This window comes from Diaporthe citri, assembly GCF_014595645.1.
Source record: "Diaporthe citri strain NFHF-8-4 chromosome Unknown scaffold_7, whole genome shotgun sequence".
Classification (NCBI taxonomy): Eukaryota; Fungi; Ascomycota; class Sordariomycetes; order Diaporthales; family Diaporthaceae; genus Diaporthe; species Diaporthe citri.
Window position 1 is genome coordinate 893,390 of NW_025064852.1, and position 24,650 is coordinate 918,039.

The window sequence follows — 24,650 nt, forward strand, 5'->3', positions numbered from 1 at the left end:
AGGATTTACTTAAGGTTAAATTATTAAATAGCATTTATATTTATTATTTTTTTAAATCTTTTATTTATAAAGCTAAAGAGCTAATTTAAGAATATTAATATGTTTTTAAAGATAATGGCCTTATTTTAATTTTTAAGGATTAATAAATAAGGATACCCTTAGTAAATAGCTAGCAAAATTAAAAGATTAGCAAGCACTTATATTATTTAAGCAAAAAGAATTAAAAGGTAATAAATAAGCTTATAAATAACCTTTATTAAAAGGGGAGAGCTAAATAAATAACCTTAGCTATTTTTTTTAAATTACTTATTTTTATTATTTAGTAAATGATTTATAGTTAATATAAAGGTTAAATAATAATAAACTTATAAGCGTTAAATAAGGTTATTATTCTTAATGCTTACCCCTTACTTTTTTAATTTAAGGTTATATAAAGAATATATAATAAAAGCTATTTATTTATAATAAATGCTAATACTTTTTTTTATTAATTTATAATTTATAAACCTTATTAAGATAAATTTATTATTATAAGTTATTATAAATAAAAATGATTTAAAGTAATAATAATAGGTTTTTATAACTTCTTAGCTTATATTTAAAAATATATAAATTATACCTTATAACCTTATAACTCTTTTATTATTACCTTTATAAATAATATTATTATATTTTCTAACTTAGCTATAATATACTTATAATATTTATAAGTAATTTTTAATTTATTTAAGATTAAGAATTTAGCGCTTTTTCCTAAGAAATCTTTTTTAAGATACTTATTTATAAAATTACTTAGCTTTTATATTAATAAGCTGGAAATATATAATATTGTTAATTAAATCCAAATTATTATAAAGCTATAGTTTCTTTTTACCTTATAATAGCTGGAAAAGTTTATTAAGCTTATAAGATATTTTTAATATTTAATTTTACGCTTTAGCTAAAGGATTAACTTATTATAGCATAAAAAATCTTAAATACTAGCTATTGCAAGAGCTAAAGGCAAGCTATTTAAAAGCAACTTTAAAAAATAATATATAAAGAAAGCTAACTTTAACCTTATTATAAAAAAACTTTATGCTTTTTATAATTTTTAAAATGCCTTAGCCGGCTTAAATACTTTTTTTTATTATAATTTTATTAAGCTGCTATTTATTTAGCTAAATGTTTTAAAGAAAGTAAGTTTCTTAAGCATTTACTTTTAACTTGTTAATAAATAAAAGTAAGATGGATACTTATTAATATTAAAGATATAAGTATAATTAGTAATATACTTAAGCAAAATCATTAATATAGCTAAAAAGAAATATTAATTAATTAAGCTAAAGGTAATATACCTTATATAATTAATTTAAAAGCTTTAAATAATAATTAAGTTTAACTACTTATAATTAATTTATATTTTAATTAATTATGTTATAATTATTAATATTATTAATTATATTTTTATAAAGATAATAAATAAAATAAAGATAAATCTTAAGCTTATTTTAGCTTTAAAATACCTTAGTTAATATTAGCTTGCGATATATTATATATTGGGAATGATTAATATTATTATTAATGCATTATTATAGCTATTAATATATTAGCTAGCTATTAATAATAAAGGAGTTTTAAATAAACTTTTAAATTTAGCTATTTATACTTTATTTAAAACTTAACTTAACTTAAAATTTAAAAATAATATACTTTAAGCTTACTTTAATAATAAGGGATGGTTTAAAATTTAAAGTTAGCTTTAATAATTAAATATTTATGTTAACTTATTATTTAAATTAAATATAAATAGTTTCCTTTACTTTAAGGAGTATTATAAAAAATATTGGCTATATATTCCCTTAAAGGTAGCTAACTTTATTATAGCTAATACTTATAACTTTAAGCATTACTTTAATAAAGAGAAAATTTATTAAGAATTAAAAGACCTATTTATTATTAAAAACTGCCGGCATAAGGTATATAAATATATAAATACTTACTTTATATATACTGTAAATTAAAACAATAATTAAAGATTATTAAGTAAAATATAACTTATATTTTTGCCTTTAATTCCATTTTATATTATTCTAATAAACTTTATTATTAATTTTTTAAAAATAATAATAATATATATATTATAAGAAACATTACAAGCTCCCTTTTTTAATTCTTTCCTATTTATTATAAATAAATATATTAAAGCTATGCTTATTATCTTAAGAAATACTATATATATAATAAGAAATTAAGTAGGAGTTTTATTAAAAACTTTTTACCTTAGTAACTAGGGAATTTTAAAATATATTATTTTTAATTAAAATTATAAGTTCCTTTTTAAGTTTTAGCAAAAACTTTAAAGAAACTTAAACTTAAAACTTTTTTTTTTTATTATATAATATTTATAAATTAATAGTTAATTTAAAATTAAGAATTAAATAATTAAACTAGCTATATAAATAACGGTTATTACTTACTTAAATTATAAATAAATGGATTTAATATTAATATTATAATTTAACCTTAATAATGCTTATAATAAATTAATAAAGTACTTTATTAATTAAATATTATATAGCTTTAACCCCTTTATACTTTTATTACTAGTAAATTAAGGGCCTATATAGCTCTGTAAACTTTATTAAAAAAAGGCTTAACTTATAATTATTAAGACTTAAATAGCTGCTAAGTAATAATATAATGAAAAGCATTGTTAAATATAATTCCAACCAGGGGATTAAGTATATATATCCTTAAGGAAAGGATATAATTTGCTTAAAAAGCCATTATATAAGTTTTCTTAATAATAAATAAGCTTATTTAAAGTTTAAGAGAAAGTAGGTAAGCTAGCTTATTAATTAATAATTTTATTATACTTAAATATATATATAATAATTATAATTACTTAGCTATCCTTAGTTTAATTATTAAGTTTTAACTTATATAAGTATAACTCTTTATTAATAAATATAATAAATATTATTAAAAATAAAGCTAAAGGCCTTAAGGCTTTTAAATATTATAAAATAAAATAAATTATTTAAAGGTAAGATTATAAAGTAAGTTAAGGCTTAGTAATTGCTAAGTATCTTATTAAGTAAGTAGGTTTCTTAAATTATTATAATATATAAATGTTAGTTAGCTATTTATAAGTTAAAAAGCTAATTAATAACTTTAAGGCGTAAAGAGCTAAGATAAAGGCCCTTTATTAATAAGCTAAGCATAATATTATGGCAAACCCTTTACTTTTTAAATTAAAAAACATTCTTTAGCTAAGCTTATTAATAAGGCAGGGAAGGCTATTAAGTAAGGGGGCTAGGGGCGGCTTAAATGCTGTAATGTTATTATATATTAAGCTAAACTTATTTATAAGGTAAGGAAGGCTATTAAGTAAGAGGGCTAATATTAACTTAATTATTATAACTTTATTATATTAATGCAATATATAAATTACTTAAAGGGTAATTACTTAGGTATAAATAATTTATTATAAATTTATAATAAATTAATATACTTAATTACCCCCTTTATTAATTTACTTTATTTATTTATAAATATATAATATATTTCTTTAGCTTTCTTTAACGTTATTTATTATTAAGCTTAAATAATTATTTTACTTATAAATTATTTATGCATTACCTTAAAAGCTATTATTAATTTTATTATATAATAATATTTATTATTCTTAGCAACTTAATGCTATTATAATTATAAGCTTATTAAGATTAGTAATTTTATTATATTAAACTTTTATATAGTTTTATACTTAATAAGCTAAAACTTTAGCATAATGCATTTATAATAAAGTTATATATTAAAGTATTATTACTTAATAATTAAGTTATGCAAGGTTAATAAGTTATTAATAATGAGCTATCGTTAAGCAACTTACTTATATAATAAAGAAATATATATATTTCTTTATATATATATTATTATAAACTGCTATAATAATTTGCTTACTTATTATTAAGGTAATTATAATGCTTTTTAATAAATTCTTTATAAAGAGGGGTATAACGGCCTCTTTAATTATAATATTAAGTATAATATCTTTATTCCTTATAACTTCTTACCCAACCTTTTTATTAAACGTTTTATTATTAAGGTGTAAGCTAAATTTATAATTAATTAATACTTTATTTTATGCTAAATTAATTATAACTACTTGCTTTATTATGGTTAAGACCTTTATAACGCTATATAAAAAGGTAAATAAATATTAAAGAACTTAGGATTAATGAAAGAAGATAAGTAAGAACATATAATTAACTTTCTTACCTTTAATTAACATAAAAACCTATTAAGCCTATATTTATACGGCCCTTTTCTTAATAATTAATATTAAAGTACCTTTAAGAAATCATTAATTTAATATGCCTTTTAAGGATTAAGCTTATAACTTATATAGCTAATTTATTCGCTAGGATAAAGAGGTTTTAGTTACTATTAAAAAGGCCATTACTATGATTTTTATTGCTGCTACCCTTACTTATATAATGAAAAACCTGGGTATATACTTAGTTAAGTGGATTATAAGTATTAAAATAAATAAGGTTGTTATTTTAATTTTAATTACTAAGGTTAGCTAAATTTTTAATAAGGTTTAAGAGCCTTAATCCCCCATTAATATTCTTTATTATCTTAACCTTAGCCTTAGCTTAATTACCCTTAGCTATAAGCGCAAGGCAATTATTAGCCTCCTTAATAATAATAAGGAGGATATTAAGCTTATATATTTAATTGCCCTTAAGTTTAATTATAATAACCTATTTACCTTACTTATAAAGAAGAAAGCTAATGCTACTTAATTTAAAAAGGCTAACTTAGCTATTATTATTATTTTCTTAAAGATAAAGAACTTTTATATAAATATTGCTATATTTATAAGTAAGTTTAGCAAGATTGCTAACCTTAAGTTTAATTTATGCTGCTTTATTATTGCTAACTTAATTAATAGCTGTTTTGCTTAATATAATAATATACTTAATGTTAAGGGATAATGCATTATCGTTATCTTTATTTATAATAAGTATATTATAATAACCTTAATTTTATGCATTTTTTTTATCGGCTTATATAAAGCTATTAATATTTTGCAATCCTTTAACTTAAATAATAAGATTAATTGCGTTTTAATTAGCTTTATTTTATATAGTTTGCTATATATAAATTGCAACTTTAACGTAATTAAGACCCGCTATATTAATAAGGATAAGATTAATTAAGTTAATATTATTTATATTTAGAAGACTAAGTATGGCAAGTTTTTAATCGCTATTAATTAAAATATTATGCGCTATTATATAGCTAGCTTAGTTAATTATATTAAAACTTATAATATAGTAAAGTGCTATGCATTAATTAATAATAAAGTTAATTTAATAGCTAATAATATTAATGATAAGGCAATAAATATAATTTAAAGGGCTATGGGCAACTCTTGCATTAATAGTAATGCTGCTAATATTAACTAAGCTGCATAATATATTAATGCATAAGCGGCTAAATAATTGCATTAATATTTTACTATAGCGAGGAATAGAAAGGGATAAAGTTATTTTATTTTATTTTATTTTATTTTGCTTTGCTTTAGTTATTTAATATTATTATAAATAAAAGTAAGCTAAGTTATTTTCCTTTAACGGCTAATATATTAATTAATTTATAAATTAATAATTTTATATTAATGCAAAGGAATATAGTAAGGAAAAGATATATAAATAATTATAATATCCATGCATGCAACCTTAACCCGCTTTATAAGCATATAATTATAACCATTATGCTATTTAAGCACTTTTATAAACCATACTTAATAGCTTTATGGTAAATTTACTGCAATATATAAATTCATTAATAATTAATAATTATAAAAGTTAAACTAATATCCCTATCCTTTCCTTTTAATAATTTATTGCATTAAAGCATATTTTATATATATTATTAATGAAATAACTTATAGTTAACTACTTATAAGGTCTTGCATAATATAATCCGCTACGCTATTAGCTTAATATAATAAAACGGGTTGCATATTGCTGGCATGCTAAATTAAAATATATTGCAATATAAACTTATAATGCTAATTATTAATAATTTATAGCTTATATATAACCGCCTTATTAAACTTAGGGTACTTACCGCTCCTTTTTAGCAAATTTACTATATTATTTAAATTACCTTAACCTATATTAATTGCTTAAGCATTTAAAAAATTATGCATAAAGGCAAATTATTAATTAAAGGGAATTTAATATAATATAAATTATTTTAAGTAAATTTACCATAAATATTAATATTTACGGTACTTTTACTATGAATTTACTATAAATTTATTATAAATATTAGCATTTACAATATATTTACGGTGAATTTATAGTAAATTCACTATATATATATATAAATTAGTAGATTCCCCGTATGTTTGCTTTAAACACGGGGGATTCATTAAATTTTATACCTTTGCTTTTATTATAATATTTAAAATACTTTTTTATATATAATAAATAAGCTATAATTAATTACTTTTAGCAATAGCATTATTTCCATAACCCTTAATTACCCTTAAGAGTGCTAATAAGCTTAGTATGCCCTCTTTTAATATATTGCATTTTTATATAAAGTCCTTTATATATTAATAAAGAAAGCTTTTTAAATCCTTTTTAAATTAATAATTAATAAATTACTTATTTAGCTATATTAAGAAGTTTTTAAGTATATTTAAGCTTATATTTTAAAGCTTTATAGCTAGGTAATTTATTTTTTACTTTTCTTAATAATGCTGCGCCCTTTAATAGCATATATATTAAAGAAAGTTATTTAGCAGCTTATTACTTTTAAAGCTATTAAGTATTATTAAGGATAATAAAAATATTAATAAATAATATAGTAAAGGTAATGTAACCCTTATTATTAGCATTTTAATGAAAAAAGGGGTTATAAATAATATATATATATGCTTAGCTGCTTATAATATTAATAATAATAAAGTTAATTGCTAAGGCGTTAAATGATTATTAAGAGTATTTATAAGTATTAATATAAGCTAATTACTATTATTATTATCTTTATTAACATTAATAATATTTTTATTGCTTATATTACTTCTTCTTAGCTTAAGCATATTAGCTTTACTTAAGCGCTTTAATATAGCTAAGAAAATATTATTATTTAGCTTAAGAGTTAAAAGGATATTAAATATTTTAACTTAATTGCCTTGCTTTTAATTAATTAAGTAAAATAACGCTTAATTATATATATTTTTAAGAATATAATTTAAAAAAGCCCTTTCTTGCTTTTTTTTAATTAAATTAACTTATTTAAGTAAGTTTTTATATATAAAGAATAAATATATTTTATCCTTTTTAATAAAGCATTATAATATTAATTTTAACTTTTTTTTGCAATTAAGATAACGTTCTTTATTATAATACTTTAATTATTAACTTAATTAAGTAAATAGCTTAATTTTAATATTTCTTTAAATAATAATAACTTTTTACATAATGCTAATTTTTATAAACCTTGCTAAGAAACTTAATTAATTACTTAGCTAAAAAATATTATTAATCTTAATATTAAACTGCTTAATTTAAAATAAGTTGTTTTTTTTTACTTTTATAGTAATAATATTTTTAATTTTGCAAAATTAAATATTAATAAAGCTTTTAAAAATTAATAATGATATAATTAAACCTTATTAATGCCTTAAAATAATATAAGGAGTAAGAAATATTTAAAAGAAATATATAATAATTAAAATATATATTACCTTGCTTTTAATTTACTTTATAAGGTTATATATTAATATTTAAATAATTTTAATATTTATATTTACTATTTATTAATTAAAATATAAGAGTTTTAATATATTACCCTTTTTTAATTATATTATTATAGCAAGGAATTTATGCTTTATTTAATAATCCTTAAGGTTATTAAAAACTTATTTTTTAAATTTCTTAAGCTATTTGCTAAGTTAATTAATAAAAAAATTATTAAATTTATTATATTATTTTTTTAAATATTTTATTAAGGGGATAAGTAAAATAATACCTTTAAATTAATTAACTAAGTTAATTAAAAAGAAAAAAAATGTAACTTTAATATTTATTTATAACTTAATTTTAATATTTTTATTAAAAAAGCTATTAATAATAGCTTTTTTAATAATTTTTTAAATATTATTATTTTTAATAATAAAGGGGTTAATAAAGGGGTTAGCAAAAAAGTTTTTATTATTATAAGGCGGAAGATTTAGCTTTTCTTTATTATTTTTAATAAGGTTGCTTTTTAATGGCGGTAATAATAATAATAGCTTTAAGAGTATCTTTTTTAGTAGTGGTGGCTTTTTTTTTATTAGTAGCTTTTAAGTAGGCTTTGCTAATAATAATAAAGAAGGCTTTGCCTTTAGCTTAATAATAATTTAAGTTTTCTTTGCAAAAGGATTGCTAAATATTATAAATGCAATATTTTTTTTCTTTATAAATATTATACTTATTAGCTTTAAGGAATTATTATTAAAAATAATATAATATTTAAGTTAAGATTATAATTAATAGCAAGGATTATAGTTTAAGGGCTTATAATTATTATATAAAATTAATTTTAAGGTATTAATAATAATAGCCTTATTTAAGGGCCTTATAATATATAAATACTTTTATTAGCTATAATTATATATAAATAAATAATGCTTAGCATTAATTATATCTCTTTGGAGCTTTAGCAGGGCGTTGGTAGCTTTTGTAAATCTTAATGGTGGGTTAAAGGGTAAGAAATTATATTTAAGGGTAATTATTATATATAGCAGTTTATATATAAGCTTTTAATAATAATAATAATCTTAGTTAATGCATAAATTAATAATATTAAGGGTATTAATTAATAGCATAATAAGTATATATGATTTTTAGTGTAAGGTATTATGTGCAGGTTATTAGCGCCAAAATGGAACGTTTGATTGCATATGAGAGTATTGAAAATGGAGATTTGCACCCCCTAAATCACAGAATACACCCATATAAAATCATACTTAGTCAGCAATTATTATATAATTATAACCTTACTTAATTAACTTATAATACCTTTTATAATTATGATTATTAATACTTTATAGTAGTGGTGGAAATGTGATGTATTATCGTACTGCCCTTGCTGCGAGCCAACGAAAAACCAAGTATGATGCATTTGTCTTATTACTCTCCCAAACTTAAATGAAGTGGCGAAAACTGAGCTCCTGTGTCTGGCCTACTCAGGTACTTGGGTGGTACCTCTTGGCAGGCCAACTGCATGCTTATCGATAAAGCTTTGTTCTGCCTAACGTCATTTTATCGCCGCCAACCAAAATCACTTCCATCTTCCTCTCGCTCTCCTTGTTGCACTCGATCTCCTCACAGTTGGTCTCGATCAACCAGGTCGACCACAAGCCCTTGACACCATGTCAGACCGTGACTCTCCCGCGCCCGCCACAGACGCTAAGACGCTGTCCCCATCCCGACGCTCAAGATCACGGTCGCCGCCTCGCAAGAACAAGAAAACTAGCAGCGGCTTCAAATGGAAGCAAAAGCCCTCCGCCGCCGCCGATGCCGACGACTCCCGGCGCGACAACCGGCGCTCGAGATACGACGATGACCCTCGCGGCTCCTCGTCGAGGCCCAGCTACCGCGACGACTACCGCCGCGACCCCAGAGACCGCGACAGCGACCGACCGCGCGACAGCAGAGACGCAGACCGGGACAGGAACCGCGACCGAGACCGCGACACGCGGCGGCGCAGCCGCTCCCCACGGCGCGACAGGGATGATCGGCCCAGGGACAGGGACAGGGACAACCGACCGCCGAGGCGCGAGAAGAAGGAGAAAGCGCCTGCGCCCGCCCCTGTGGCGGCGGCGGGCGGCGAGGAGATGATCATCGTGCATGTCAACGACCGGCTGGGGACCAAGGCGGCGATCCCGTGCTTCGGGTCCGATCTCGTGGGGCAGTTCAAGGTGATGGTGGCGGGCCGCATCGGGCGGGAGCCGCACGAGATATTGCTCAAGAGGCAGGGGGAGAGGCCGTTCAAGGACCACATCTGCCTCGCGGACTACGGGGTCAGCAACGGGGTGCAGCTGGACCTGGAGGTCGACACGGGTGACTGATCCGGTTGTGGACGCCGTGGCAGGCTGGGACGGACGGGGAAGGGTGCTGGTGCGGATTTTCTTTGGGTTCGAACTTGCATGGTGCGTGAGCTTGACTGCCAAATGTCGCAAGCATTGAAGGATTAATCACTCCAGAACGGTACGTTTGCAGATTTTCTGCCCTGTGATACCGATTCCGTCGTTCAAATATGACCCAGGCAGAATATCAACGCAGCACCGGAAAATCACAAACGTGCAATGTGTGACCGGGGCTCCGTTGCTATCACGAAGGAACCGATCCGATTGTGATGTGACTGTATCCACGCCTCGCATATCTTTCATAGCTGTATGAATCAATTGTACACGAGACGCCACGCCCAAATCCCAGCAAAATAACGTGAAGAATGGAGAGAGTTTCATTACATCCAAATCCCGGCGTCGTATTTCTCGTTTCGAGTAGGCTTGGAACCATGTTAATCAACAATGAAAACTAGTTGGATCCTGCCGAATCGAGTGCATTCGAAGCCTCCGTCGAAGCAGGCACTCGCTATCCCCGCCTCTCAAAAGGTGCCTAGAACACCAGATTTGGATGCTAACCTTTGAACCCCAGGATCCCCCCAAATCCAACGCACGCACTCCGGCGCCCTGTGCTAGACTAATGGTTCTTTCGAGTGGCTTTAAGTTGACTGACTTGACTGGATTCAGAGTCCTTATTTTCTCTGAACCACGTTTAAGCGAATGGGCAAGCTGCAGGCTGAGATCTGTCAGGCAAAATGCTGAAATCCATTCGGACCAACCGATTCAAGCGCATCATAAATGCCGCCCTTCCAAAAGTACAAGTATCCTCAAAGCGCCCATGAAAATATCCGTATATACCCCACAGCCTAGGACGCACCCACCTCACACAAAGCCCCCAAAAGGCGTCCCCAGCACCCTGCCCCCATCATCCATCCGCACGCCCTCCCCGCGCAGCAGCCCCTTCTTCTCGTCAAGCGTGATGCCCTCCCCGTCCCGCGGCCACTGGCCCTTGAACCCGCCCAGCCCGCCGCCCGTTGCGACGCACCGGTGGCACGGCACCTCGGGCGCGAACGGGTTGCGGCGCATCGCGTTGCCGACGGCGCGCGGCGACGAGCCCAGGTGCCGCGCCATGAGCGCGTACGTCGTCACGTGGCCGCGGGGCACCTGGCAGAGCAGCGACAGGACGCGCTTCTGGAAGGGGGTCTGGGCGCTTGCTGCTATGCGGTCTAGCTGGGGCTGCATGTCTTTTGCGGTTGTGGTTGTGCTGGTGCTGGACTTGGTGGTTGGTGTGGTGGCCCGCTTGGCTGTGGTGTTGGCGCGGTAGGTCTTTTGGACCTTTGTGGTCTTTTTGGGGACTGGAAGTGGACCGGTATCCTGGGCCTTGCGCTTCGTGGCGATGGCCATGCTTGGTTGGTGATTTCGTTGATTGCGGTTGGATGCTCGTGGGTGGATTTCAGTGAGGGGTTCCTGCAACATCCAGATGGCGAGTGTTGGTTGAAAGAAAAGGGAAAGTGAGATGGACTGACGGTTTACATGAAGTAATCGACGCGGTGCACTAAATGGCTCTGCAATGTGTGAATCACATCGGCGTGTCGTCGAAAGGGCGCGTTTCAGGGATGTAGGTCGTGTCGCGCCCGCTTACCTCCATCTCTGACGCGAACGCCAAGTCAGCTGACCCGGACTGGGCCGGCCATTTGCACACCCACGCCATCATCCAAGCGCTTGATCTTTTTAACTAGCCTAATTATGGAACGCATTCCGACATAATTGTCTCTCGTTGAATCAATCGGCGAACTAAATGAATGCACCTTGAGCATCTGCCATGTGATTGTAATACATCAGACTTCACATTCCAGGATCTTGGAAATAACTTGCATGTAGTTGCCTCTTCAACGTTCTCACTGATGTCGCTGATGAGGCCCACCTTGTCATTATGTCGCCGGAGCTGAGATCCTGATTGAGAAAGCTGCGCTGGGCTATTCAAAACTAGGAGCTTTAGACAGGGTTTGGGCAGGCCAACCTTAACAGCACGAAATTCTGCGACCGTTATGACACTAATGTAGGCTGAGTATCGCTGGGTATTACCTGCTTTAAAAAAATTTCTATGCCATTCAAGCTTTTGACTCGCGCCATTCGGACTGCTTCTATTCCAGTCTATAATATAGCGTCTTGCCGCGACCATGTCTCAAGCTAACCGGGGGTGGGTTTTGTTTCCCTGGACAAATCACCCGGACGGCTCCTCAGCGAGCAGGATAATGCTCAACTAGATAGTCTAGCTTCGCGATGGACTGCGGGATCAAGTCGCTAGTATTAGATTACCTCGCGCCATGTGAGGGCACTAATTCTCACCACTGATGTCCATTCCTGTTTCTGCCCACCAATTCTCGCTACTCACGTAGTTAGGTACCAAGGCACAATAGGTCAGATGCTGGCCCTCAGTCTCAGACCGAAAATTGTTACCATTCATCTCAGAATAATCATATAGACCTCCAAAGCGAAATAATTCCGCTGATCACACCGTATCCGCAGCAAATACCTTTCGCAAAGCAGCCAACCAGGCCGACTTTCCCTATACAACTGGTAAATCTCCTACAGACCTCGCTTGACTCAGTCTCGTACTGATCGATTATAGCAAGATTTCAACAATGCCGAGGAAAGCTGTTCAGACGGAAATTTCTCCGGAGCACGGGCCCGAAAGGCCATGCCGGATTTGCGAGATGCAGCTGCGCCTACAGGCGCTTTACGCCGGGCACGGCCTGGCCAAGATCTGGATATGGGGGCGTTGGGCGCCGACAACTAGGAACAGGGCTTTTTGGGGTTTCGTGTCCGGCTCCGCGCTCGTTATACTATACATGACCTTAGACGAGCCGTATTATGTGGGAAAGAGCAGCAGAGGATCCGGGGTCGTCACTTCTGGGAACGAGAGGCAGCGGCCGTGACAGACATTATGCAGACTGCCGGTGATGGGGCTCAGCGCCTGGCTGTTTGGTTTCGGGAACGGTTTTCTTTGTCGAGACTCTTGGACGACATACAGCATCCTGAGGTCGAGCCCGAACCTGAGAGCAAGCCCGTTGTCAAGGCGAACAAGGCCGAAGCTAACACCGAAGTCGAGGCAGACGATGATTTTGATCTCTGTGAGGTGGACCGATGATGCAGGAAGTTTTGCCTGAAACAGTTGAGTTGGCACCAAGGACAATTTGATGGACCTATTACAATTTTTTGAGATTCCCTCCCAGGCCTTTAGAGTTACTGGGTAGGTGACATTCGTAATGCCAGAAGGAACCGCTTGACCTTTGCACTTCTTGTGACATGATACTTAGGTACGGACACAGACAATTGGATGACTTCTAGTCAAGTGCCATGCGGTTCTTGAGTTTAAGCAGGCCAAGCAATCAGGAGCAAAACAAAGGCATTTAACAGAGGCCTGAAAGGGAGCCGCCGTGTTACAAGGGTCCTGCCGTCTTTAGGTGGAGCTTGTCGGTCCAGGGTTAGGCTCTGCTAGAAATTGTCGCCGATGACAGCATCGGCGAGTAATGCTGACCCCTCCATAAATTCCGCCCCTCGACGCCCACCCGACCAACGGAGATTACGCCACTCCTTTCTCGACCACGACACACCATTGCCCTCACATGCAGGGCACCGGCAAGAGACACAATGTCGAGTCGGCAGCTAAAGAAGCTGCAGAAGCAGAAGGAGCTCCTCAAGCTGCAGGAGCTCGCCGGCAACGATGAGGAGTCGTCAGAAGAGGAGGTCGCACCGCCCAAGCCTCGCACAAGCGCGTTTGCCGGATTTGCAGCACTAGGCGGCGACGACGTCGATGAAAGCGACGACAAGTCCGATCAAGAAGGGCAGTGGCAGGAGGTAGCAGAAGAGCAAGAGGAGGAGGAAGTCCCGAAACCGGCGCCGGCGAAGAAGAACAAGAAGCCCAAGAAGAAGAAAAAGGCAAAGAAGGCCGAGACTGCGCCGTCGGAGGAAAAGGAAGACAAGGCAAAGGGCGGGCTGGACGAGATCGACCTGGCGCTGAAGGAGCTGAGCCTGAAGCCGCAGCCGCAGGCCACGGCAGGACACGAGACGCACGCGAACTACGATATCGACCTGGCGCGACTTCTGAGCGTGAACTTCGACCACCTGAAAGTAATTAATGAGCTAAGGGCGATGTTCGGCCAGGAAACGATCGACTCGGTCCGCAGCCAGGAGGAGACGCAGGCCCGGGACGACCGGCGGAGGAACCAGCGGCGCGGCCACATTGACGTCAACATGGAGATGTACCTTAAGGGAAAGCCCGGCGAGAAGATACCCGAGGTTGTGCTGAGGAAGAACCCCTTTATGCAAGGCAAAGACTTCTGGCCACGGGCATCTGCCGGTGGGCTGAAGATGCAGGCCGTCACGGATGAGAGGGTGGAGCCGACGGAGTACAGATTCACGCACGACCGGAGTTATGGGCTGCTCGAGATGCAGTTTTACAGCTTGGTAGACATGATGGACCCCATGCGGATCGTCCACTTCGTGCACGACAACCCATACCACGTCAACTCGCTCGTGACGACGAACAAGGTAGCTATCAGGGATTCTAACGCGGCCCTCGCAGCGGACCTTCTGGAGCGGGCTCTGTTTACGTTCGGGCGAGTCACCCTGTCCTCCTTCAGGAAGAAGCTGGAGAGGGGTGTGGCCAGAATGGACTTTAGGCGGCCGGAGAACAGGCAGTTCTGGCTCGCTGGGTACCATTACATCAAGAGCCTGTTGCAGAAGGGAACCTACAACACCGCGCTGGAGTGGACCAAGTTGTTCCTCAGTCTTTCACCGAATGACGAATATGGCATGCTGAACTTCACCCACGTCCTTGCGATCTACGCATACGAGTCGGAATGGTTCATCGAGCTCTGCAACTCCTCCTACTTCAACAGCGACGAGTACGACCTGCCGATGAAGGACTACTACAGGCAGAGTTGCGTCCTGGCGAAGCTCCTGATCAACGACCGGGAAGGGGCGCTCAAGGACCTCGTCCACGGCATGGAGACGCTGCCGTGGCTCTACTCGTCGCTCTGCAGCGCGGTTAACATCGACACGCCGAAGGCCATCTGGGGCGTGCAGCCGCGCAACGACGACGACGCGCTGTACACGGAGCTGTACATACACATGGCCAAGGACTTGTGGAAGAAGGAGCGCGACGCGATCCCGCTGCTCAAGGAGGCGGGCGGGCTGGCGAAGAAGCCCAACGTGAGCTCGCTGCCGCCGGCGCAGGAGGTGCCGCTGAGCATCGGGCGCTTCATCTACCTGGACAACACGCCGGAGCTGATGGGGCTGGTGCCGCCCGACATGCTGCACGCGTCGCCGAACTTCGACTACGACCCGCTGCCGCCTTCAAAGGAGGAGAACATCTTCTCCAACGAGTGGCAGGAGTACCCATGGAGCAGGTCGGAGCACCCAGAGCGGTACACAGGGGCGGGCGGCATAGAGAATCTGTTGCAGGAGGCGCAAAGGGCGCTCCAGCAGCAGCGGGCGGCGCATGGCCTGCAGGCGGACGCGGAAGGCGACGCTGGCGGATTAGACGGCGAGGGCGCCGAGGCCATCGGGCCCGAGGAGCAGGGGCTGCTGGGGAGGCTGGCCAACATGCTGCTGCCGGTGTGGATGGCGCGGGGCGGCCAGGGCCAGGTGAACGAGGAGACGATCGAGGACATGGTGAGGGAGCTGGCAGGCGAGGACGGGAACCCATGGGCGGACTGGCCCGAGGAGGGTGATGACGGCGACGAGGATAGCATGCCCGATCTGATCCCGGGGGCCTTCCCCGAGGACTCACCCGAGGTCCACCCAAGTCACGGCCGAGATGGCGAAGACGATGGCGACGACGACGACGACCTGCCGCCTTTAGAGCCGGCTGGGCGGGGCCACTGAGTCTGTGAGGTTGCCCAAGGTGGGCGGTAGAAAAATCACATCAAATGGAAAGAAATTTGAGGCGAATGCTTTCGCAGAAGTCAGATATACCCGGGCTGAAGGATTGCGTGCGTGCATATGTAGTACATGCATGCGTGGAGATCCAGGCTGTCACCGCAGCATGGCAGACAGGGCTGGACATGAGCAAGCTCGGAAGCCGGCAGGACTAGTAAGGATTCGTCATGCAAGGCACAAAACGAGACTGTGGGATGTGGGACGGGAGACAAGAAACAAGATCCTGTATTACGTGATGAGCACAAGCTGATACAGGTATGTTGGACTCTGTGCTCCGTACCCCAGATGCATTCAGCCGGATATGTATAGGATAAAATATACCCGACCGAGCTTTACATGACCCCATGCCGTGCCTTTGAATATTTGCTCATGAAGCGAGATTGTCTCCCGGACACCAGTGTCACCCAGATGTCCCACCGTAGGTGAGGTTGAGGTGACTGAACTGAATGACTGACCCTGGCATAGTTTCGAGACTGAGCATGTTTTACCCGCCTGTGATCCCCCTGGCCGTTGGGCGCGATGGCCCGGCCGCCTGCGCAGGGGGCAGCTCGCTCCCTCAGACGTCCATGAGATGGCGTAATCCGTGCGGCCAGCAGCTGTGATCGTTCAGGCGAATCGGTGACTGGTCGATTTGGAGTGACAATGAAAGCTTCTGGCCTTTGGTCGTGACCGAACGGGACAGGTGTACACAATACAACAGTGCCACACACACACGACATTTCTAATCAACCGGCGCTCCCTTCCCATCTGCCACCCCTGGCGGCAGCGTCTCAGCTCGGACGGTGACAAAGCCACGTAAGTAGGTCGGTAGATATATAATCAAAGGTCATCCCATTCTGGCTCTTTCCCTCCAATAATCACCCAGTATTTGAACAGCATCTCCTCGTGACGATCAACCATCGAAGAGCCAAGCCTTACGACCACTAGTTTGCAAACGGGATCTACTGCACGGCGCCTGCCTACCCCGCGACCCCACCAACCACCTGCCCGAAACAGACTCGAGACCCTTAGGACAGACGACAGCTCTCCCTTTTCTGTGACTGCGACACCTGTCTTCCCCACGACATCCCACGATCTATCGACCTACCAAGACACAGACACACACAAGTCAACACACATCACAATGGCCGACACACACACCTACAAGTTCAACGTCAGCATGAGCTGCTCCGGCTGCTCCGGCGCCGTCGACAGGGTGCTCAAGAAGCTCGAGGGTAAGCCGGTCCCCAGTCCATCCAGCCAACCACCCTGCCTTCATCCCCTGCACCGAAAGGCAGAGGACCAAAGGAACCAAGGACCGAGACACTATGGTCGGGAACACTCAGCTAACGGACGTATCACCACCAACAGGCGTCGAGTCGTACGAGGTCTCCCTCGAGAGCCAGACCGCCACCGTCGTGGCCAAGGAGGACCTTCCCTACGAGAAGGTGCTCTCGACCATCGCCAAGACGGGCAAGAAGGTCAACACGGGCGAGGCCGACGGCGTGGCTCAGAGCGTCGAGGTCGCTGCTGCTGCCTGAGGGGCCGGCTGCTGAGAGGAGAGATGCTGCTGGGAGACGAACACGATCGGCGAGGGGCTGGGGGCAAGCTGCCCAGCCAGCTGATACCATGGCGCTGAGTGAGTTTAACTTGGGACGCCGGTATGGAGCGTTGTCAAGAGGCACGCGTGTGAGCGGTGCGAGAGGGGAATGAGAGCACGGGAGGGACGGAGAAAAGAGCTTGATAATATCAACAACGTTATTTTTTCCTGGGTCCTTCCTACCTGGGGCCATTCATCTCCGAACGTGTTGATGCGTGCATGTGGGCGCGCTGGTCAGCGGCGGATGCGCGCGCGGGGCCTGGACCGGGCCTCTGCTGGCTGGCTCCACGGAAACAATCATACGGCCACGACAACATTGGAGAGCCATACTGGAGAAATAAGGCTGCTGGTGACTTCGGTTTGCATCACCATTGACAGATGATGCCAGGAGAAAGCGGTCATTGGGGTAAAGCTGCCATTGGGGCGCATCGCATCGGGCCGCCACACCCTCCAGCGCTCTGGGCATGGACTACCAAACAACACTCTAGGGGCTCGGACTGCCTCGGCCATGGTAGGTAGGTGCACAGGGCGAGTTGTTCCCGCAGGTCATACAACGCCCCAGGCCACCGGCCGGTGCCAGACCTGGCTACCTCGCATTGTGTAGCAGAAGACCAGCCATCTACGCTCCTGTGACTAGCGATGCTTCTGGCCCGGTGGCGACTTGGTCTACGCACCTACCATCTTCGCTCGGCCGGAGCGACATCCCTCCTGCCTTTGTATCCATCATGCCCATCTGAAACTCGAGGTCCCTTCCTATGATGCTTAGAGACTTACTGGCGCTCCAATGACGACTCAGTTTCGGCGTCACAATTAACCGCCGGGTGTGGGTGGCAAGGCACGTAGAACGTAGAAACAAGCGACGCGCCATCTTCTGAGGCTAGCTAGCTCCTAAGGCTGATGATGGTGATGTTGATCCCGAGGAGTGCCCGAGATGTGACGGGTGATCGACAGAGGCGAAAGGAAGAGGGAAGGCGAGAGAGCTGGGAGAGACGCATACACACACACACACAGAGAGAGAGGGAGAGCACGCACCAGAGAAAGCGCACGGAGCCAAACGTTAGGCTCCAGAGGGTAAACGAAAACCGGACCCGGCATCACCGTCCCCAACCCCATTATTCCTCGGCGCCACCCCGGCCCCGGGGCTCCGGGGAAGGCGTGCGAACCGAGAGACAGAGGAGGGCCTTTCGAGTCTTACTACGTACGACTTCTTCCTCACTCGCTGGTTCGTCTCCGCCGGGGAAGACAAGGGAAGTGGATTCCTTCCAGCTCAACCAGTTCAAGTCCGGACTTGATCCCCTCCACCTCTGGGCGGGCGGGAAGGGCAAGGAACATCCCCCGCGCGGTCGCGTGCGGCTCTCCCGTCTGGTCCCAGCAGGCCTGTGAAAGGTCGCAAGCGAGGGCGGGCGGGCGCAAAGCTGAGGCGATGGTCGACTGGGTTATACGGCGCGGCCACGCCAGAGTGGACGGTTGAGTAAGTAAATAAGTGGGCGGTGATCACGGCGCACCGACCACCTGGCCGTGCCTAGCTAACCCACCTCGCCCGCCATCATCTCCCCTCTATCTCCCTCCCCTCTTCCGCGTGTATGGCGTTACTCGCTGGTCTGTCGCAATATCTCGGAACCGATGATCTTAATCCTCCGCGAGATCATCCCGGGTGCTCCGTGCAGGATTTCGTCTTCTCTTGTTTGCTTCTCTCGCCCGCTTGCTTCCTGGGGGACCCACGACTACCACGGATCACGCGTATCAGCCAGCCCTGTGTCCGCTCTTGCGCGCGCGCGATCTGCACTCCCTCCTCTCCTTCGGACCTTGTTTTTGTTGAGTCGGGAGAGAGGGAGGCCTGCGGGCGGTCCGGGCCTGGGGTGATTATCCTACGTAGCAACGTGCGTACGTTACGTGGGGACTGGATGCGCGCAAGGAGGTAGATTATGTGCCCCCGACTTTTCCTGCTGTCGTCTTCGCTTGAGCCCACCGGCTGGGTCCGGTGAGAAACCCCATTCCACGGCCGGCCCTACTAGCTGGGAGGTGGGAGCTGGAGTGGAGGGGAGGTTCTCGTCCCCCCCTGGTGGTGGTGGTGCGTGCACGCCCTCATTTGTGAGCTCGTTGCGACAGCACCTAGATATCCACATCCTTCCCCATCCACTCGGAAACCCGAGCGAGGGAGGGCTGACTTGCTGGGTAGCTAGCTGGCTGGGCCCGTGGGTTTCTGCTTTGGGCCGGCGGTCTGGGCCTGGGAGGGTTGAGTGATGGGATGTGGAACCTGGGCCACACGTGATCCGGGCGTTTGTACGGGCGAAACGGGATCAGGGAAGGGGACCCATGGATGGCAAGATTTGGTAATATACGGTTATCTTGGTAAGGACAGGGGTTGGTGGGTGAGATGAGATGAGATGTGTGATGGGTCTGGTCTGTGTGTGATGAGTTGAGGGAAATGGCGATTGGTCTGTGTTCTGTTTCCATGTTCACGGGCCCAACCGTTGACCGGTGGGTTTGACGGGGGCGAGAAAAGAAAAGGACCGGACCAGACCTGAGTTGGCTTGAGGTTGGTTTGAGAGTGAGAGTGCCGACTCGAGGTGCCGTTGCCCGTCCGCTGGTCCGTCTACTGGTTGGGGGCATATGGGTGGCGTGCCTAGTGTTATAAGTTTCATGAATTTTTAGGTTATGGAATGGCATTGAGGGAATAACCTGTCGTATTTTCCTCGGCCTGCGTACGCGGGACGGGGTGGCGATGGCTGGCCGGTGAAATAATCGTGGATTAGACTAGACCACTAACATGCGCGCACTCAAGAAGGTGTGGCCGTGGTGGTGTAGGTGTTGGTGTGGATTTAGGGGTCCAGTCCAGAGGGGCGGGACACTTCCGCCCCTCTCCGTATGTCGTGTCCTGCTTTGATGTGATGCAACAGTAAATTAGCGTCCGTCTTTTTCTCGGAGGCGACACATGGCCCGCAGCCTGGAGACTGAGTATGCGTCGCATCGCTTGGACTAGTCTGGATTCCCGTCGGATGATACTGTGCTATGCATTTGTTGGTACGCCTGAAGCCTGAGGGGCGTTGGGCCAGTGGGTTGCTTGCGTATGGCTACACTGCATACGGTAACAGCTGGCATGTACGCAGAGGCACCTTGCCGCAGGCAGGTGGCGGCCGATACAGCCCAAGGTTCGGCCGAGGGCAAATCGCTGCTGCGGCCCAGAAGGTTGCGAAACGGGCCTGACGGGGCGGGTATGTATTCCCATCCGGGAAGGCCATGGACGGAACTGCGAGAGCCGAACCGAGAGGCCGGTACAACCGTAGCACGCACCTGGGTTTAAGCATATCTGGCGTGAATCTGGCGCATCTGGTGTGATGGCGATGCCATCTAGATGTGCTTACTACGCTGCATCTCTCTGCTACCTGTAGTGGCGTCTGGTGGCGGCGACAGATGCGACACTGGTTGGTCCGTGTTCTAGTGTGAGTGTGTGAGTGTGTTTTTGATTGATTCGAGCACAGGGCAGAAGAAGCTTGTTGGGCAAGGAAGAGCCAGCCCAGCCCAGCAGAAGCAAAAACCAGAGAAGCAAAAAAATGACATGACACCCGAGCCGATGCCCCATCTACTGTGTAACGCGTGGGGGCTGTCGACGGCCGGAGGAGCCAGCCCTTCGAGAAATGCCGCGCCCGGAGGCCTATGCCCTACGAGGGCAAATCCTGATTTGGGCCCAGCTCTTTCGCTGCTGATCACGGACGGGCGGATCACTGCCCTGTCGAGCCTGTCTGCTGCCTCGCTGCTCTGTTGTGGGCTGCCGTCCGGTCGTTCCCAGCCTGTCAGTGTCAGTCATGACTTGGGTCATTTCTGCACCACCCCCTCTCGGCCGTGCGAGCGACGCTGATCATTCGGCCCGGAAGGAGGGCGGGCGGGTTCAGAAGCAGGTCTTTCAGGGGCACGCTGCGACGTTTGACCATTTTAGGTGTCGTGCCTGCACACGACGGGACACCACGGGACAGGACCAGTCCCTGCATGCAGTGGGCTGGCCTTGGGGGCTGGACTCCTCTGGAGGGGGGATGGTCGGCTCCGTGGCCGCAGAGCCAGAACGACGCACGACCTCCCGAGCCACCCCAAGCTCCGTTGGGCCTTGTTCCTGGGCAGCGTGGTATTCTGGGGTTTGCCTGGCAGGGTCTACGATTTGGTGTACCTAGGTGGTCTAGCGTGCAAACGCCGCTGTGGCACAGCTTGGGAACAGCTGAAGGATCATAGCAACCGTACTGTCGTCTGGTAGGAGGGATCGAGGAAAAGAGATTTTCCACATGTCCCATGGGCTTACATGAGCAAGAAGGATCGAGGCCGTCAGGGAGGGGAGGGCAACCGGATGCAACCCCAGGGAGCGTGTTTTGGATCGAGGATCGCGTGCATCATGCTTATTGGCCCTGCAACTCTGCCATGAACGACTCGATGCAACGTGCGGAGCGTAGGTATGATTCCAACGAACAGACCGTAGCGTCATTGGAAGCCCACTGTGCTGTAGCTCATGACGGACCCGCGTGTAGTAAGCACTGAGTAAAAGCTCAAGCTGCTCAGCACGTCAAAACTCCATCGACAGCCCCGTCAGCCGGAAGATGAGCTGAGTGGGCGAGGCGGGTGGACACGCATTCGGCGGCAAGCACGGGTCAGAGTGGGCATCCCGGCGTGGCCTGGCGTGTTGGGCTGGGTTTGCGCAGGGAAAGGGCGGAATTGCCAGAATTGCTTGATTCAACCCGGCGATGCGAGATGGGGCGAACGGTGGGAACGTGCTTGATGCTGCAGTACAGTACACTACAGTCTTCAGGGTATGTGCGATTCGGGCGGCGTGGGCGCGGGCGTGTGCCTTCCTTGTTGCTTGTGGGGATGGAGATGGCCGGAGATGGGCAGCTGCAGGCCTGCTTCCGAAAGCGACGAGCATGAGATTGCCTCGTGCGCTTCCTCAGCCCTTCTGGTCCAGCCTGTCCAGCGTTTCCAGGTTCATGATGATGCCCTGTGTGCCCTCAATGCAACTAAGGACAGCCCGATTTGATAATTACAGCGTGGTTTCATCATGGTGGAGATAGCTCGGGGTGTTCCAAGGCTGCTGGGAACGCTGCAACGCTGCGAGGGCAGTGGGAGGGGGAGGGGGTTGAGAGGGAAATATTCCCGCAGGTTCAGACTAGCCATGTGGTTGGCAGGCATTGGAAGCCACCTGGTAATAATTATCAGATTATCGGCCAGCACGCAGGAGATTTCCGGGCTCGAGGGCGGCGCGCCAAGGCGAGTCAGAAGCAGTTAAAAGTCCAGGGCCCCAGAGAAATCATAATCCCGGCCCGTCCAGCGTTGCACCCAGACTGAGCATTTTATGGGGCCAACGGAACGGACACTTGAACTGTGGGCTCGAGCTGGACTACTGTAAGAGGAAGGGAGCAAGGGACGACGTGACATTCTGTATGCATGAGAGAGGGCGGAGGAACACGGCACAGAATTGGTGAAAAAAAGTCCGAGAGACGAAGAGACTGCATGGACTGAGAGAAAGAGAGACACCACACCAGGGTATAGACAAGCAGACACGCAGACGAACAGACAGAAAGGCGGACACAGAGACAGGCTGACAGACCGACTGACTGACTTGAATTGCCCTCTTCGGGACAAGTCTGGGCTGGACCGCAGATGTGGAGCCCGACATTTTGGAAGCAGCAGCTCCGCGTACCTTCCCGTCACTCTCACACCCACGCTCACTACCTAGGTACTCGCACACGCTCTTTCCCGGCTAGAACACCCACAGACTGAGCGAGCTCAGCTCCAGCTCGGACGGGACAGGGACGGACTTGCAGTGGGCATCCATCTCTCCTCACACCGAACCCGGTCCACACCAATCCAGTTACAGTCCGATGCTGGGACCTGCAGAAGCTTGATGGCCACTCGCCCAGCCGTCGTAGAAGGGATCAGCACTCGAAAATCATTCTCCATTCCACCGGGGCACGACACGACATAATACACAGACACACACACACTCACACACGCCTACTGCTACTGGACAGACAGACAGACAGAAGGACGGACAGACAAGGCCACACGGGACAAGGACAAGGACAGCAGCAGCACAGTACAGTAGAAGATACGTACAGCACAGGCCCAGCTCGACTCGACTCGACTCGACTCGACTCGACTCGAACCCGGCACACGACACGACCGGGGAACGGGTTGGCAGGACCGGCCGATCAAGCCAGGGATTTTTTTTACTTCTCTGCTTTACTCGAGTCTGACTCTGTCTGGGCCCTGAGGCCTCAATTCTCAGTCTCGGCCCACAGTGCTCGACACCCAGGCCCGTCTAAGTCCCAGTCCCAGTCCGAAGAAAGAGAGTCTCATCGTCTCATCTTGTCGACTCGACACTCGCACGTCCATCTCATCTCCCGGTGCATGTCCAATCTCCAACCACAGCTGGCCCTCGTGAGCCTCGCGGGCGTCAAATCATCACAACCTCCACAGCACAATTTCTAATTCAAGCATGATCGGCGCGCGCACAACACCCACGCGGCGCACAAGAGATTACGTGCTGATTTAAACGTCCCCGCCGGGGCTAGGCGCTCAACGGCCACCACGGGCTGCACAGCTGCAACAGCTATTTGGTTCCTCGACGGCTTTCTCCGTCGCCTACCAAAGCAGACCGCACCACTACTACCCTTTTTTTAGCCTCCCTTGCTTGCCCTCTCGGAGCCGAACTGGGGCGGCAGGGCAGACACGCATACTGTCTGTCACACACACACACACGCACCCCAGGGCCAGATCCAGAGCCGGAGCCAGAGCCAGAGCCAAGCCAGGCCCCAGACGGCAGCGACAGACCCAGAGGCGGGAGAGCATCAGATATCCATCATATTATCCCACGCACATCTGCACATCTCTTGCCTGCGTGTGCGCAGACACACACACACATCACCTGTCAGAGATATCTTCATCCTCGCCCCTCCCACCCTCTCTCTATATCCCTCGTCCTCGTGTACACACACATACACCAACACATATACACCCCCC

At 43.2% G+C, this 24,650-nt stretch overlaps 5 protein-coding genes across 5 annotated transcripts; 4 read left to right on the plus strand and 1 right to left on the minus strand.

The window, feature by feature from the left end:
- Window positions 1–9,427: 9,427 nt before the first annotated feature.
- On the plus strand, window positions 9,428–10,126 carry INS49_013480 (uncharacterized protein; the record flags this gene model as incomplete). Its single annotated transcript, XM_043174179.1, has 1 exon — window positions 9,428–10,126. The coding sequence occupies one exon, from the start codon at window positions 9,428–9,430 to the stop codon at window positions 10,124–10,126; it is 699 nt and encodes a 232-aa protein (XP_043021124.1).
- An 879-nt stretch (window positions 10,127–11,005) lies between these two features.
- On the minus strand, window positions 11,006–11,527 carry INS49_013481 (uncharacterized protein; the record flags this gene model as incomplete). Its single annotated transcript, XM_043174180.1, has 1 exon — window positions 11,006–11,527. One exon carries the CDS (start codon window positions 11,525–11,527, stop codon window positions 11,006–11,008), a length of 522 nt encoding a protein of 173 aa, XP_043021125.1.
- A 1,241-nt stretch (window positions 11,528–12,768) lies between these two features.
- INS49_013482 (uncharacterized protein) lies at window positions 12,769–13,274 on the plus strand (the record flags this gene model as incomplete). The annotated part of the gene is made up of 2 exons (XM_043174181.1): window positions 12,769–12,999; window positions 13,077–13,274. 2 exons carry the CDS (start codon window positions 12,769–12,771, stop codon window positions 13,272–13,274), a joined length of 429 nt encoding a protein of 142 aa, XP_043021126.1.
- Window positions 13,275–13,777: 503 nt separating this feature from the next.
- Window positions 13,778–16,015, plus strand: INS49_013483 (uncharacterized protein; the record flags this gene model as incomplete). Its single annotated transcript, XM_043174182.1, has 1 exon — window positions 13,778–16,015. The coding sequence occupies one exon, from the start codon at window positions 13,778–13,780 to the stop codon at window positions 16,013–16,015; it is 2,238 nt and encodes a 745-aa protein (XP_043021127.1).
- A 1,177-nt stretch (window positions 16,016–17,192) lies between these two features.
- INS49_013484 (uncharacterized protein) lies at window positions 17,193–17,589 on the plus strand (the record flags this gene model as incomplete). Its single annotated transcript, XM_043174183.1, has 2 exons — window positions 17,193–17,283; window positions 17,420–17,589. The coding sequence occupies 2 exons, from the start codon at window positions 17,193–17,195 to the stop codon at window positions 17,587–17,589; spliced, it is 261 nt and encodes an 86-aa protein (XP_043021128.1).
- Window positions 17,590–24,650: the final 7,061 nt, after the last annotated feature.